This window comes from Mastigoproctus giganteus, chromosome 8 (genome assembly GCF_048544385.1).
Source record: "Mastigoproctus giganteus isolate SK-2022 chromosome 8, ASM4854438v1, whole genome shotgun sequence".
NCBI classification, from domain to species: Eukaryota; Metazoa; Arthropoda; class Arachnida; order Uropygi; family Thelyphonidae; genus Mastigoproctus; species Mastigoproctus giganteus.
In genome coordinates this window covers 142899258-142917203 of record NC_143582.1, presented here as the reverse complement: position 1 = coordinate 142917203, position 17946 = coordinate 142899258, and the positions used below count along the sequence as shown (strand labels likewise).

The window sequence follows — 17946 nt, the reverse complement described above, 5'->3', positions numbered from 1 at the left end:
TGGATGATTCAGGTTTCTTGTTGTCTTTGGTAGTTTTTAATTTTTCTTTATCATGCGAGACTGTCCGAGTATCAGTTGGGATGCTGATTGGAGTGTTGGTCGATTCACTGGTTTTAGTTTGATGTGTGTCTTTTCCTGAATTAGATAGTGTATTTTTAACCCAATTAGCCATAGATGTGCTGGGGGGTATTGATACATCTGTTTGTACTGCTGTTGAAATAAAGCTTCGAGTGTGAGACGCATATGAACGACTGGGCATGGTCAACATAACCTGTCTGCGTGCCTCAGGGTATGTGACTTTGTGTTCAATTTTATACTTTTGAATTTTCTTCCCTGTTTTCCACATTTCACAGGATTTTGAAAATGCTGGGTGACTTTCTTTGCAGTTAGGGCAAATGGGACTTGATGCTGAACAGTCTGCTTGTGTATGTTCCTTGGAACCACAAATAGGACAAATAGCTTCTCCTCTGCATGCTTGTTGGGAATGTCCATATTTTTGGCATTTAAAACAACGAATCGGGTTAGGAATATAAGCCCGAATTCGGCAGTTTAAATAGCCAGCTTTTACTGAGGATGGCAAATCTGGGGTACTGAAGGTTAAAATGATTGACCTAGTTGGGACGAGATTTCCATCTTTTTTGGTCATTATGCGTTTGGCGTTGGTTACTTTTTGATTACTCAGTTCTTTAACTAATTCCTCTTCTGATATTGTAAGTAGGTCCCATTCGGTTATAACGCCTTTCGAGGAATTTAAGGTGTTGTGCGGAGTAATGGATACTGGCAGGCCACCGAATGTCGTTGTTTTGAGCAGCCACTCGGAATGTTTGGAGTTGGCTGTTTCAATTAATAGGTCTCCAGATTGCAGTCGTTTAACCATTTTTGGTGTTCCAGCAATCGATTCCAGAAATCTTTGGATGACGAATGGTGATAATTTGCCTACAGGTTGGTTGGAGAGAGAGTGTATCACCAGAAAGTTTGGCATTTCATTGCACTGAACTTCTCTTCGGAGCCTTTTTGCTTGGTTCACGTCTTCATCATTAGGTTTGTCTAGCCTTGAGTTTGAAGGCTCTAGAGGTGGATATTCATTTTTATCCATCGTTGCTCCTTTTAGCCCTGGGGGATAACTTTTCCCCCAGATTACCGGCCCCGCCACGGGGAGGCAGGAGCAGTGCCGCTCGGAGGCCAAGCGGTTGAAGTGTTAGTTGGTTAATAAAACAAGAAATATAGGAAAAAGAAAGGTGTGTTTCCTTTCTGTGTTCTAACTTGTGGTTTTCAAGTATAGAACTAGTTATAAAAGAAAGGCTTTTGCTAGAAACGTAGGAACTTAAAAGGAAATAACTTCAATCACTTTAGAAGAGCGCTCTATATATCACCAGAATATCGCTTGGCCTCGAAATACGCTTGGCACCCGGGGCCTTCATGACAAGTGTTTCTTGACTAATTTTTTCTTCTTTGAATTTCTTTTTACCTATATGTTTCTTGGTCTTTATCATTTTCAGAAAGTTGTAGTATTCCTTGTTGATATCTTGGTCCTGAACAGTCTGCAGAAGCTCAAACTTGTTCTTACATTCCAGTACATACTGCTTTTTCTCCTCTTCTGTTATCTCAAAGACCTTCGTATTATTTACTTGAGTCAGTTTTTCCCTTTCTTTTCTTACATCTATATCAAGTGTGCATCTTACCATTCTGTGATCACTTCCAACATTTACCTTGTTCAAGACGGTAACATTATTCACAATATATTTTCTGTTAGTGAAGATGAAATCGATTTCATTAGTTGTTAATCCATTTGGGCTCTTCCAGGTCACTTTCTGTTCACCCTTTCCTTGAAAAAAGTGTTCATTACTGACATTCCTCGAGATTCTGCAAATTCCACAAGTCTTTCACCTCTTTCATTTCTTTCACCAATTCCAAAATTTCCTACAGTTCCCTTTTCTGCACTGTTTTATCTCTTTCCAAATTTAGCATTGAAGTCCCCCATAATGATAGTGTAGTAAGTTTTCTGCTCATCTAGAAGACTCAATTCCGGTGTACATTTCTTTAACCTCTTCATTATCATGTCTCGATGTTAGTGCATAAATCATTATAACCTTTAGCTTGTACCACTTAGAAATCCTGAGTAGTAGTCTTGACACCCTTGGTGATGTACTTTTGAATTCCAAAATGTTGTTTTTTATATCTTTATGGACCAGAAAGCCAGCTCCACCTTTGCTCCTTTCACTGTTTCCATTGGTGTACAGCAGATTTCCACTTGATAAACTTATAAGTGATTCATTTCTTCTTGTTTCAGCCAAACCGATGATATTCCAATTCACATTTTCTAATTCCTTTTCCAGCTCTAATATCCTTTTATACTACATTTTAATCTACCTTAGATAACCAGGCTGATGTTGTGGATGAACTGAATAGGTACTTTGCATTGGTCTTTACTGATGATTGTTTGTTTGTTTGTTATTTGGTTTTTAGGAGCATTAGCAACTAAGGCTATATTGCTCCGGGAATATGCGGTGGTCAATCCCTGACCTTTCCGCATCCTCTGTATTTGGTGGTCACGGGCTCAAACCCCGGTCTAATCAAGAAGCGTGTGCTAGGCACTGCTGCTTCTGCCCACCTGCTGGCTATGGAGGTGCCTCTTTACTGATGAAAGATCCTTCAGGCTGAGAAGAGGTTGTGCAAGTGAGGCTGAGCCATATGAATTTAGTGATGTCATGATTACAGATGATTGTTTATTAGAAAAACCTTTGAGCATAAAGGCAAGCCTTACAGCTCCCAGAGTTGATGGCATATACCCTGTAGTTTTGAGGGAGACCACGAGAAATACAGGAAATCTTTTTTTTTTTTTACTAAGAAACATGATTCAGCTGAACTTCCCAAATCTGGCAACCTTGGGATCTGATATTACCTCAGATTTTGATATTAGGATTTCAAGTGTTCATATCTTAATCAAAAGATTTTTTTTTTATGCGGGAAAGCTTTTCAGCTGGGAAGTTTCTTAAGCAGGAAAATAATACATTACAATATATAGAGTTGAAATTGGGAATTAAGAAACCTAACTTAGTACAGGGTAAAACTTCTTATGCGGGAATTTCTTATCTGGATTCAATCAATCAATTTTACCAGGTGGATTTTGGAAACACTTAACATTCAAAAAGTTCACAATAATGTCAAAGGCATTTTTGTTGGCAAAAATAATAATGCAAGGTATTATTACTGGTTCATCATAATTAGATTACAATAATGAATATGCTGTGGAATTATACTAATCACTGATTACATAAAAAAAATCCAATAAATTGGAACTAATTTAATTAGTATTCTTTATTGATCTGTATATTATTTTCAAAATAATACCTTTGAAGATCAACATATTTATTTCTCATGTAAAATTCATATTCTCGTGTCATTGGGTTTGAGTAAAAGCCATTATTTTTAACTAGTCTCAGTTTGACATTAAAATAGAGTACAGATAAGACTCTGTGTAAAGTTCAGAAAGGAAATTTATAGAATCATCATTTTAAGTGTAGCAGAAAAATTAAAAACCCTCAAAATGTAAAATATTCAAAAAGCCTCAAAAATCTGGCAATTTTTGAATATTTCTCCAAGGGCAGAGGGGAAATAATCTAGTCAGACAAAAAAAAAAAAAAAAAACCACCACCATAGATACCAATTTATGCAATATGTTCTATTAATTATTTCCAAAAAATTTATCTCTGTTTTACATATTTCTTAGAATGTATGCCATTGTTACTATGTATTTGCAACATATAAAATCATTCATTTTGTGAACCTTTCAATAGTACTTAATAACTAATAGTAGAGTGGTTTATATTCAGTTTTTAAGATGACTTGATTCATGAGATCACATCACATTATTTATACCTCATATTAAAAATTATTGTACAATTGCTCCGTCCATAATGGAGACAGCATTCAAACCTGCAACCTTTACTTCTTAGGCAAGTGTATTATCTAGTATACCAATTCGACAGTAAGGGATTCACATTTTGGCTTAATGCTGATAATTATCATTCTGTGGAGATTATAGAAATCAGAGCTATTGTATAAACTAATAAAAATAATGAATTACTCCAGAATACTTAAGTTAGTTGCTGATATTAACAGCTTTTGGTCTTTTAATATCTGTAATCATCATATCTTGTGGAAACTAGTGAGGTATCATAAGGAAGTTGTGCAGGTGAGTGGATATGGCTAGGTAGTAAGTAGATTTCAGTTGTATTTTTGCATGCTGATTAATTATATGCAATGCAATTTTAAAAAAAAATTAACTTTTTTATTATCTAATGATATAGAAAAAAAAAAAAAAAAAAAAAAAAAAACACTTACTCATCTTTACCAGCAATCATAGCTGCATGCTTCATTAACCAAATTGCAAAATCTTGAATAATGGATACCATTTCATATACAGCATCCTGTTGTGCACTAAATATTAAAAATAATACTGGTTATACACACACTATTATGCAGAATTTCTAGTTAGCTCATTTAATTTTACTTCTGAATTTAAGATGTTTTTATTTATTTTTATTAAAATAATACACAAGTACAAGCTACAGAAAATACATACAACTAATATACTGTCAGTGCTACTGCATCAGCTATATAATAAAAGCAAATGAATTTTTCATAAAATGCATAACAACTCTTATTATGAATCCTTTTGCAATAGGTTGCCCAACATGTGCAATATGAATAAGTTTTCCCACAAGGAGAGGTATTTATTCTCAGTCAAAGTGTCACCATCCAGACAGCGCTGTTTCAGAAACTGTCTTCGCAACTATAGCTTGAAGCTATATTTGAAGCGTCTATTTTAAAACTGCACCAAATTACAAACTTTTCATACCTTTTAGCATCTAATGAATTGTTTAAGTCCCAACTGGGTTTTTAGCTCTTACACTTAAGAGCTGAAAACATCATTCTATAATATGCTATCTATGCAAACTACTTACTTTTATTATACAGCTACACAAAATATAACTGCATAATAGCTAAAGCACTAATGTTTAGAGGTGTTGCGTACACTGAAGAAATGAACACATCTCTATAATTTAACATTCACTTATACTTCTGGCCATATCCTATCTTCAGATTAATATATTACTGTTGGTTTTAGGGCATATCAGCATCTTAGGCCATGTTGCATTGAGGAATATATGCCTGTACAAGTATATAAATGATTACATCATTTATTGATAATAAATTATGTTATCCATTGTTTATTATCAATAAGTCACCAACCTTGTTCACAAACAGCAATCAGACAGTTCCATTACCCAACAAATTCTCAATGCCATTACTGGTGGTAAAAAATTAGGTGATCTAGTGCAAACAACTGCAATGTGCTACACTGGCTAATACACAAACCATGCACTGAAAAACTCAGAATAACTTATGTGGAAAAACACTAATTCCTCCATCTGAGAACAACTAAATACAGTCCAGAATGAAGAAGTCTTTGAACACAGGCCTCCTCATAATGAGTGCTGAGTCACAAAGCCACTATATATATATATATATATATATATATATATATATATATAGTTAGTATAATACAAAGAGGAGATTTTGTTCTAATGTATGTCAAAACCATATAAGCAATATGGTTTCATTTACAATTAGATAACAAACATATAGCTTTAAAATGAAATTAGTTTTTCTTTGTGTTAAGCTTCATTATGATGATCTTGGTTAACAAAAATATTATGTCACCAAGAAATATTCATATAAGTAACTAAGAAACATGATTCAGCTGAACCTCCCAAACCTGGCAACCTTGGAATCTGATATTTACCAGAATTTGTAATTTTTAGGATTTCTGATGTCCATATCTTAATAAAAAAAGCAAAACAAACAATATGTTTGGGAAAACAGAAAACTTACATAAAATTATTTTATTGAAGCTCCAACATTGTACATCTTTGACAATATAATCTTTTGAACAATACACAGAGACCTGTATCTGCAATATGAAAGGCTACAATCCTCTGAGCTACTTAGTTTTCTTTTAGGCAACACACGGACATATACAAATTAAAGTTCTGAAAACATTCGCTAAAATAAATGTGTTTAATGAATTTACCTTATTCAAATGCTTTCATGTATGAATTGTAAAATTCAGAAACTGAATAATCTATTAATTAAGTCACCAACCGTGTTCACAAACAGCAATCAGACAATTCCATGACCCAGCAAATTTCTCAACATCATTATTGCATGGTAAAAAAATTAGGTGATTTCCATCTTGCAAAATCAACTGCAACATGGTACTTTGGCAAGTAGACAATCAGAAAACTACATTTCCAGATTCTGGGGTGTTTTCTGGATGTCCTCATTTTCCTAAACATACAGAAAATTGTATCTCATTTTCTTAAACATACCAGGCAGAGTGGATTGCTGGATTTGGGAAGTTCAACTATACATAACATAGTGAATTACTACTTTTCAACAATGCTTTGTAATTTGGGATACTACCTATTATCACTTAGTCTATAGTGCCAACAAAATCTCTTGGAATGGTCACATCTAATAAACAATTTTAATGTGGTTTTTAATGTTTTTGGAGGAGCAAACTTGGAGAAGACCTGTTATCTGTTCAAATTTGAAATTAAATTTGATCCAAAATGTCAACAGGATTGCAATATTATTTAGTATATTGGTCTTTCCTATTGGTAGAAAACTGGGTTAAATATTTTGTTCAATTTTTACTCATCATGTAGAGTTATGCATATACTTTTAATTATCAACAGAAATATTTTGTCATTCTTCCTGTATAGGAAATGGATTCACCTAGAAAAACTTAACTATAATGTGCCAAATGACTGATTTGGGAATTGCCAGTGGTGATTTTCCTGTGAGTTACAGCTTTTTGCTTGAACGTTTAGCATATATTCTGAGCTTCACTGGGAATTGTCTTCCCTTTTTTTTTTTGGTGATTCTTATGTGAGTTATGGCATTTTTGCCTGCACTCATAGCATGTATTCTGAGATTTCTAGCTAATGGAGTCACTTCTTTGTGCAAGATACACAATATTCTGTCAAGCATGACCAAGTTTCTAAGAAAACAAGATAACATCCTGGAGTAAATTCATACTTTTTTTTTTCTTTGTTTAAATATTTACTGGCACATCAGCCGAGATAAATATAGTGCGCCCAACTTATAGTTCATTTGTGTAATTTTATGTTGGTTGTTGTAGGAGTTTATTTTAACAAGATTTCTGCAGCAGTATGTTATGCTTGGCATTCTGTGTTACATGTTTTGGTAACATATTATTAATTTAAGAAAATGGAAGACATCAGTTATATCGGTTCTATTGCCTAATTTTAGTTTTAGTGAGTTTTCCTGTGTTTTGAATAATGTTCCAACGCCTAGCTGGCATTCTGTTGTAAATTTTGGGCAGTCAAGTATAATATGGGAGACTGTTAACATTGTATGATAGTTGTGGAAACTGGGATGCATCTTCTGCCCTAAGCAAGTAAGAGTGAGTAATGTTCATGTGTTCAATTCTTATTCCTTCCAGAAGTACTTTTCCCCTATCTATCAGTAGTACTCCAGAGTTGCAATTTCTGTTTAATCTGTAGTAGTCTATTGCCAATTTGTTCCTGCCATTGTTGTATGTGTATAGTATCTTAAAATTTGAAACAATGGAACCCATTGTTGCTTTCACTGCTTAATCCACTTGCCTATTTTGCTTATTCCTATGTCCTGAAATCCAGCAGAACCTAGCAGTTTGATTCCACCTTGCTAGTGAAGTTAGTTTGTTCTGGACTTGACACAGAATCAGGCAGGTTATTTGATAATATGATGCATGGCTTGTATTATACAAAGGGAATGTGTGATGATGCTGTTTGGTATGGATGTGAACCATATTCAATCAATGTCCATTTTATGGCACATAGCTTAGCAGTATAGTTTCTGCTGAGCTACATCAATAATCGGTGTAATAGGATTTGATGAGGAAACTTCATTGCAGCACCAACTTGGTCTTCTATTTTGGACCATCCATGTATACATAAGTGCAATTTGAAAACCAGGCTCTATAAGCAGCATGAAGTTGTTGAACCTAGCCAGCATTACATTCAAAGATTGAGGTAGAGGTTTGAGTATAACTGCTATTCTTTCTAGGATTTTATGTGGTAACTTTGCCACAGCACCAACTTTGTCTTCTAATTTAGAACCATCTGAAAGGTACTGGGAAGACTAGTCTACAATTTTTAAATTGATATTTGTACTATCTCAGTTCTAAGAACACAATTTTTCAGTGGGAACATATGCACTATGTAGTCACATGCAGTAATAGAGTACTTCCTCACTGAACAAAAGAACAGGAATCTCCTCCTCTATTAGAATGGTGCAATAGGATTTGAAGAAGAAACTTCACAACACCAACTTTGTCTTCTGTTTTGGAATCCATGTACATATAGGTGGAATTTGAAAATCAGGCTCTATAACAGCATGAAGTTGTTGAAACTGGCCAGCATTTGAATAAAGATTCAAGCCAGAAGAAAGTAACATGTGTCCTTGCTTGGAATAAGCTTGCTTGGACTGTTTTAGACTGTTTACACTAGAAATTTGTCATCCTCTTTTCTTTGAGGTTCATCAACTTTTCTTTATTCAAAACTTCTTTTGGATCATGAACTGAATTTGGATATGGGTCACTGTCACTGACTAGTGATTTCTTGTTGCATTTTTTGAAAAGTGCTTATATGGCTTTTCTCAGCACTTCTAAACTCTTTTTAATACAGACTTATCAACCTTTTACTGCAATATTGGTGGTAAATGTCCACCAAAGTAACTTATATTTGAAAAGATCTATTAAAGTGACGTCAGTGTGAATTTTGATATTTCTTCATTATTGGTTTGATTTTCAATCTGTATCATTAATTATTTGTTAAAGAAGTTTGGTCATAAAAAACATAATAAAAGGAAAGTTTCCATTAGGCTTGATGAAGCTAATTCTTGCATACAAATATCAAGCTCCTAAATCAAAAAATCTAAAATTAGTGGCATCTGTAGCATGCAATAAAACAGAATCACCAGCATAACCTTTGGTCTGAAGCAAGTGACCAGAAACACTGAACTAAGTTTCCAATTATTGAAGTATGCATATTTTTAATTTTTGTTTCTTTCAAATTTTGCTTACTAACAATGTAGCATGCAATAAAACAGAAGCACCAGCATAACCTTTGATCTGAAGCAAGTGACCAGAAACACTGAACTAAGTTTCCAATTATTGAAGTATGCATATTTTTAATTTTTGTTTCTTTCAAATTTTGCTTACTAACAATGAAAGTTATGCCTAAATGTGGGTATTACAAAATATGTTATGAAATGCACATGTGTAAAGCACATCAGAGGGAGGTTTTATTTCAAAAAATGAATTAAAAATATATTTTTTATATTTCAAAAAATGGATTGAGTTTATAAGAGACTGAAATTTGTGTTCATAACAGATTTAAAATAAAGGCAGCTTCAAAAAAGTGAACAATTCTGAATTATTTCATGCCTTTATTCTAAGCAAAACAATGGTGGAAAAAGTCCACAATCACGGTGGCTAATGTTATACTTTTAATGTGCCAATAAAGGGTTGAACAAAGATAGTAAACATGTACACACACACATGCTTTTTCACTTCAGTAGCATAAAGTAGTTGAAACTCTTTCAGTTGTACTTCCTTCTGCAGTTCTATTTGGACAGGAGTATAGTCCACTGAATATTCATCCCATTTCATAAAAAGGCATGGAGTCCTCTCTTCAACACACAAATTAATCAGATAATAAGAACAACCTATTACCACCAAGTGTTCAATCTAATCTTTTAATACCATTGCTACTTCAGCTTTTAGGCCTATCACAACAAGAGCATTATCAACACTAGGAGCCAGATTATTTTCCAAAGGAATCTCACATACTTTCAGGTTGATCCCAAGTCCCCTAAGACTGTACCTAAACATGGATTAATACGCCCTTCTAAAACTGGCAATGACAGAAAGCTAATTTCAATATGAAATTTTTTTGTTAAGAAAAGTCACAACAAACTTGGAATTGCTTATTTTTGTCCTTTGAAGATTTTAAAATTAGCGTGTATCCATATTTATTTGCTATTTACTATCTGGAAATACAAATATTTCTGAATAAACTAAGTGCATGACCAGCTGCACAGCTCAGAGGAAGATTATGTTCGATGATAATGTTGCTTATTGAATGAGAATTCACCAAGCAACATTATTATCTTCATTTTGAAATGCTACATCTAAAATGAAATTTCATATACAAGTTTGCAGATTTTTTTTTACTCTAAATTTAATAGTAAATTCATAGTTTTGGTTTCTGCAAAAAAAGATGGAGGAAAAACTACGTTAGGATGGTGAGCAAGAGAATGTGTTAAAAAAGTCAGGCCTTCACTGTAAATTTTGATGACAGGAAGCTATGCAGTTGGTTGTACAATAAGATGACTTAATGAAGTTTCAGGCATTAATATTTAATGTATTAGTTACACTAACAAATTTTTTGTGCATTACTTACATTGACATATACTTGAATACAAAATATCATAACGTTAAATCATGGATATTAATTATTAAGTATAAATGTTAACTTTCAATGTACTTTAAACTGAGTTTAAAGTGTTAAAAAATGTAAAATATGTACTTACATAGGAGAATTACCAAGAAGAGACTGTGTCCACCTAAAACGAATTGCATAACGCAACTTGCTCTCTCCTCCTTTTTCATCAACAGCAATTAGCAAGCCCTGCAGCAAAGACAGATAATTATTGAGGGCAGTTTCCACTGCATCAATTTCATGGTTAGGATCACAGAGTAGTTCCAATATGCGGCTTCGGGTCTGTCTGAGTTCGCTGCATAAAATGACATCATTAAATTTACACTGTGTGAAATTCATATGTGGATTATTATAGTTCATTCAATCAAAATTTACAAACTGACTTAATACCACATAAGATCTTAGTTTAACTGAGATTTATTGAATACAAAGTGATTTTTATAATTCTTAAACTTGAGTAGGCTCTGAATTCAAATACTCTGAAAGCCTTTTCCTAACAATGATTTTTTGAGTGCAACTTTGAAGTATTGAAAAAGTGCTTGCTGGGCTTTGTAAAACAAGTGGGTACCTGATTGTCCTTGGTCAGACTAATCTAAGGACTAAAGTACCTACTAGTTTTGCAAGACACCATATACATTTTCAAGACTTGATAAAGAGCTCTAAGTGGATTTCAAAACCACTATTGTTAGAACAATGTTATCAGAATGGTTCAATACAGCGCCTACTTCATTTACTTATTAGTCGTTAAGTGTAACTGAAATCATTCCTCTTCCACTTTCCCCTCAGTTATCACAAAATCATTTAGTGTTGTTAGGTTTTGATACACTTCTAGTGGACACATTTGGGGGTACATAAGTACATGTGCATTGAGTGAACGTGGTTCAAGACAGCACAACTACTAAATATGGTGCCATTTCTTGTATTTTCTGTATCTTGTGAGCTCCTCTGATTGTGTTATCATCCCAGAGTATATATAGAAAATTTATTTTTTTTTAGTTTCAATCCCCTCTCTTGATATCAGGGATTTAACTGTTGATCCTGCTCAGGTTGCTGAGCAGTGTCAACAGTTAAACCCTTGATATCAACTATACCAATATGATTCACTTCCTCCTTCTTCTAATGTTTACATAAGTAAAGAAGTATTTTCTGTTTTTCTTTGCATCTTTTGCACGAGCCTTCTCATAATCTGCCTTAGCTTGTCTAGCCTCCTTCATAAAGAACTGCTGATGGATAATATCATGATGCAGTTGCCATTATTATTAGTATGTAACGCAGTCACAATGAATTTTAAACTCTTCTGGACCTCAGACATCTATAGAATAAATGGGAAGTTTTCATTTATTGTATAAAGCAATGGCTACATCTTGAATTCAGTGTGCAAGTTCAGAAACCATGCTAGGAAGAGTGTAAAGCTGGAAAGGCTGCAGAAGAGTTGGTGGAACAGACTTCCATCCTTTGTTGTGGAAGTTGATAGCCTAAATAAATTTAAGGCTTGGCAGGTATTTGGAACAAATGGAGGGGTGGGGAGCATTTTTTTTTTTTTTGGCTGATGCTACATAAGCTTGCTTTCTTGCATCATATGCCTTTACTAATGCTAATGCTAATGCTAAAGAGAACAAACAACACTGGTTGCATACGGGGAGAGGGACACAAAAAGGTATTCTCACCAAGAAAAAAATGGGGTTTTATAAATTGTAGATCTGGAAACCTGGTAGGCAGGGAGAACCTATTTCTCTATCCATACTATCCAATGCCTTAGCATTATGAGGACCTAAGTGAAATATTTATGGATTTAGAAGGGCTGAGGAAACTAAATGCGAGCATCCTTATCCGTTTGCAAACACAAACGTGGGGGGAGATAAATTTAAAATTGTAAATTTAAATTGTAAAAGGATGATTACAGAAAAAATGTGCATAAATTTGTTTTCAAGAGAGTAACTGATTGTTGCAATAAACTGCTACCTAGTGTTGTGGAGGTGTGAATAAATTTAAAAACAGATTGGACAAGCTATTAGAATGGATGGCCAAATGAAGTGATTAATAAATGTTTTTTTTTTTCGATTGATGCCGTAGAAGCTTTCTTTGCACTTTACAATTAAGAATTCTTTAAAATACAGTGCACATTCTACAAAAGAAAAGGGGGGGGGAATCAACATTACATTAACTTTAAAATCCGGAAATATTAAGAAATACAGCACTAGTATTAATGATTGCATTTATCTTGAAGAATCTATGTAAAGACATTTTTGTCTTTAAAAGAAGCTTATAGGACTGTCATGCAATTTAATCTGTTTTTGTGGCCAGCAGGATTTAACCTGCATATATGCAATGGTCTTAATTCTCACAGCAGAACAAATTGCCTTTGCAACAAGGCAATTTGTTGCCCTGGTATTGCACTACTTTCAAACATGTCCTTGCCAAAGAGTTAACTGGTCATTTGTTTGAAAGATGAGATGGTAAAACTTTGGAATAGTGTACTCCTCGATATTACCAATGAACTGTCAAAACAAATCACGTGATTGCTCCTCCAGTCACGTTACAAGTCACAGAGAAAAGCCTCCCAACAAACAGAAGGTCAAGTGAAACACCCAAACCCACTCCTTTTGCTTGTATCCATCCAAAATTAGTGGAGGAAACTAACCTATCCTTTTTTCCACTAAAATGAAAATCTATTAAAATACCCCACATTTCCTTTGCTTGAATCCATCCCAAAGTTGCGTAAAAACCTAACCTTTTTTCATTAAACAAAAATGAAATTTGATTAAAAACATGACCCTTCCTATAAGTGTTTTTATTCTTCTAATTACAACTATTTTTCTCAGTTCACATCCTTCCCGTGACCTTCTGTTCGCCACGTATCCTTTCCATATAACTTGTCATGTAACGAGGGGAGTACACTATACTAAGTTCAGCCGATGAAAATGCTATGACAGCTTGTTTCAGGACTAACTGGCCTCTCATTAGACAGCAGGTGGGCTCTCATGACAATACAAAAACAAAAGTTATAAAGAAATTGTCTGATGTGAGCTGCCATGCAGTATATAAGATCAGTTTCAAAGTTATATAATTAAAGCTATATGCTGGAAGTAGTGCAATAGCCAGGGCTACTTGTTACAAAAGTAATTTTCTTCTGCTGTGAGAATAAAAAGACTATTACATTATCCATGCAGTTCAGTTTCTGCCGACTGCAAAACTAGATAAAAGGACACAAATAAGTTCAGCTGTTTGTACTTATTATTTAGTGAAATGTGCTGCTCTCAAACTGCACAACCATTTGCATGCCTCTCTAAAATTAGGAAGATTTTAATATCCAGTCCTCTCAACCCACAAGAGTGCTGAATTTTGAAGGGTTTAGAGTATTGCATGAAGGTAGATCTACATAAACTTTGGTGCCCCTTAATATTAAAATGACAGATTTCATTCTACCATTTTAATATTAAACACTTGGTGGTGTATCATCACTGGCTTAGCTTCTGGTGTTCCATTTCTTTATTGGCCCACAAAGCCTTACCTCTTTTCCTTTTAGATCCCCATAAGCTCAGGGCCTTGGTGTATCCACATCATGTATCCACATCTTAATTCTCACACATTAATGTGCTATATTAATGTTCACATTAATGTGAACATTAATATAGCACTATTAGGACACTGGCTGCACACAGCCATATCCAATAATACTGAAACCAATCAAGTCAGGGCTCAGAATGTGTGTAAACGAAGTTCGCTTCAATGTATGCATTAGCATTGGTAGTGGTATATTATCCAAGAAAGCAAACTTATACAGCATCAGCAACAAAAAAAAAATCCATTCGCTCCAAATGTTTCTCCAGATCTAAAATTTATTTAAGCTATCAACTTCCACAAAGACAGATAGAAGTCTGCTCCAGCAATCAACCACCCACTAGCTAAAGGCAAATTTCCACACTTCTATTCTGCAACTGTCTTTCCTCAATTTAATTCAAAAGTGTGCAATCCGAGCAAGAGGAAGAATTCCATTAGCATTCAGCTTGTTCAAACCATTCAAAACCTTAAACACATCAGATCACCTTGCAGGTGCCTAGTCTCCAGATGCTACAATTTGCAGAACTGAAACCTTTCTTGGTAAACGCACCCCCCCCCCTTGTTCACTTTTGAAGCGAATGGATTTTTTTTTTTTTTTTTTTGTTGGGGCACTTACCAATCTCATTGCCTTTTTCTGTATTCATTCCAGGAGTTCTACATCCTTCCTAAAATGAGGCCTCCAGGGAGTCTCTGTACCAGGTGGGAAGGAGGAGCAGTGCATAGCACATGCTTCTTGATTAGACCGGGGTTAGAGCCCGTCACCACCAAATACAGAGGATGACCACCACATATCCCAGAGCAATATGGCCTTAGTTGCTAATGCTCCTAAAAACCAAATAACAAACAAACAAACGAGGCCTCCAGACCTGTATGCATTACTCAAGGTGTGGCCTGACCAGGGCTGGATTAAGGATGAAATAGGTCCCCGACCATATTTAAATTTGAGGCCCCTTTAAAATATACAGTATATGTATATTACACACATACATATAAATACAAATACTACATATGTTTTTATATTTATATTGTGAATAATAATTCCTTGATAAAAACGTAAACTAAGAGGTCAAAAATGTTTTTTATGTTTTTTGACAAAAAATAAAGTAATGATAAAAACAATTTTAATAGAACATAGGTTCTATTAAACTACTATTAAACTTCTATTAAAATAGAACATAGGTTCTATTAAAATACATATATAATACATAATAGAGAATAAAATAATTTTAATAGAAAATTTTAACTTATTTATTGTACAATAAAAAGGTATAAGCAGGAGTATTCCTAGAGTACGTGGCGATTGGGTTCCAAGTGAAAATTTGCGTCCCCCTTTAAAATTTTCTTCATACGTGTACATAAGTTTCAGGTTTTTAGGTGCCGCTTGAACGTTGGTGCCCAGGTGCAGTGCACCCCTGGAACCCTTGGGATCGCCTGCCCACGAGTATAAGAATAAAATTTGAAAACTAAACAAGTTAAGTTTATGAATGCTTTTGTATTACATGTTTTCTTGGTTTATTATTATTATTAGAAATTTTTATCACTACTTTAGAAAATATAAAACTGAAAATATGGCCCCTCTTCACGTGAGGCACACGGCCATGGCTGGTTTGGCTGTAGCGTTAATGCGGCCCTGGGCCTGACCACTGCCATTACAAAGGGATAATCACCTCCTTATCTCTGCATATCATTGACAAGAACAATGAACTGCTCTGGCAGCCTGTCTGAACTGCACAGCAAACTTCATATCTGACTGCACGATTATCACCAGGTCTTTATCATTTTCCACTACCCTGAGCATAGTACTGCACAGTTCATACATTACTCTGGTATTACTGCTACCCATATGGTCTCCACTAATAACATTAGTCCACAAAGAGCAGTATCCACTGATTACCACTCTTGTCTTCTCCCACTCAACCATCCCTTTATCAATAGCAGCAACTTGCCCTTAATACCATACTGCTCCAATCTGTACAGCAGCCTTTCACGTGTAAAAGCTTTCAAAGTATATCATATCAAAATTATTTTTTGCATCCAGTTCTTTTGTGACTACATCGTAGTATCCAATCAAATTGGTTAGACAAGGTTTCACCTTAACGAACCCATGTTGGTTGTGTCTGAACTATAACTGAGTCTTGTCTAGATGATCCTGCATTGCTTCTTTAACCAGTGACTCCATTAATTTCCCTGGAATAGAAGTTAAACTAACAGGTCTCTAATTACTCATGTCACCCTTTGATCCCTATTAAATTGGTAATGCCATGCATATATCGATTATTAAATATAAGATATTTTATTAGCGAGCATTCTGTTTCGTAAAATTTTCCATTTAGAGTCTTGATTCAAGTTTGAAATACTCGGCAGCTTATTCTGAAAAGTTGAAGTTAAAGGCGAAACTCTAGGTTATGGACACCCGCAAGAGTCCCAAACGTCCCACAAGGTGATCGTATCAAGCAGCCGCGGCATCATACCCCGGGATCGGACCTGGAAGTACAGCAGTTTCGCCACTAATTAAACTACACCGATTATTGAACTAGCATAGTAAGCAAAAAGGTGCGATGTTGCAAAAGAGATGAAGTAACATTTTCGTCGCGCATCTCACCTGCATAGTTTTATTGCTTGGCTATCATTAACAATCATCTTCATATCAAAATTGACGTGTCCAGTGGCTTTAAGTGGATTTCTATGAAACCAATGGGCCATGATGAAACATTCACATCTGTCACTGAGTATTACAAACTCATACACCTAACTAATCAAATAAAAAAAAAAAATTTCAGAATTGCACAGTACATACTCTGTTAGCGACATCTATAACAAATAAATCCTCAATTGAAATATAATTTTCAACATGTACCGCATTAATTATTTAAGCAATTTCGACAATCACAAACAAAGCCTTCCACGATACGTACAACTGGCATGAATATGTCTCAAGTGCTAAAGTATCTACGGCTGTGAGGTTTCAGTATATATTTCATCTGTAAATTGTGTATATTCTATGGTCGATCTGCTTGTTTGCTTGACGAAAAACAAAGCTTCCCGGGAGAGAGAAGAGGCAATCCTCGCCTGAGGTCGACTAAATCAGCCATGAAAAAATTAATAGCCACGTTGTGAATTAATGCGAGGAATTCTTATGAACTTTTTTTCATAACGAACTCAGGCCTTTTCCACCCGACGTTGGAGTGAACGATGACTATATCCACTGTGCTACATGCCAGGGCTTAGAATCAATCTGAAATTAGGTTTACTTAATTTTTATCTATGTCCATTTAAAATCTTATTTGAGTAACCTAGAAAAAGAAAATATGCCTCAATCATTAAGTTTCTTTATTCCTTTCGTAGCCACCTCTTTTCATACATGACTAGTCTTGTTGTCGTACCCACCTTTTGCCGTTAAAAGTAAGTCGATATCTTTTCTGAAATTGGTCTCCCATGTGTGTCAGGCTACTTGCAGACTTAGTCTACTTCATATCATAAATTCTGTCGACGATTTCGGCAAACTTATATGACTTACACCACTTCAGAAAACAATTTCAGGGGAAAAAAAAAAAAAAAAAAACATTGCTATCTACGCCTGAGACCGACTAACTCAGCCACGGAGTGAAAGAAGCGTCATCGACGGGATTCGAACCCGGACCTTTTCCACCCGGTGTGGGGAGGACGGTGACCATACAACTGTGCTACCCGCGCAGACACAGGAAGAGATAGACCTGGGTAAAAATCAAGTGGATTATAACTCTCCAGGAGCCAAAGAAGTTGTACTTGACAAACATGAAGAATAAAAAAAAAAACACAGCAGCTACAG

General features: G+C 34.9%; 1 protein-coding gene across 1 annotated transcript in view; it reads right to left on the bottom strand.

Moving 5' to 3' along the window:
* The window catches only part of LOC150081874 (BRO1 domain-containing protein BROX-like), a 102436-nt gene extending 85534 nt beyond the window's left edge, over window positions 1-16902 (bottom strand). Inside the window, exons 1-3 of the mRNA XM_090379782.1 lie at window positions 16741-16902; window positions 10669-10872; window positions 4345-4440 (exon numbers count right to left, since the gene is read on the bottom strand). Coding sequence (XP_090235908.1) covers window positions 4345-4440; window positions 10669-10872; window positions 16741-16841 — 401 coding nt within the window. The 5' untranslated portion in view covers window positions 16842-16902. The remainder of the gene's footprint in view (window positions 1-4344; window positions 4441-10668; window positions 10873-16740) is intronic.
* Window positions 16903-17946: the final 1044 nt, after the last annotated feature.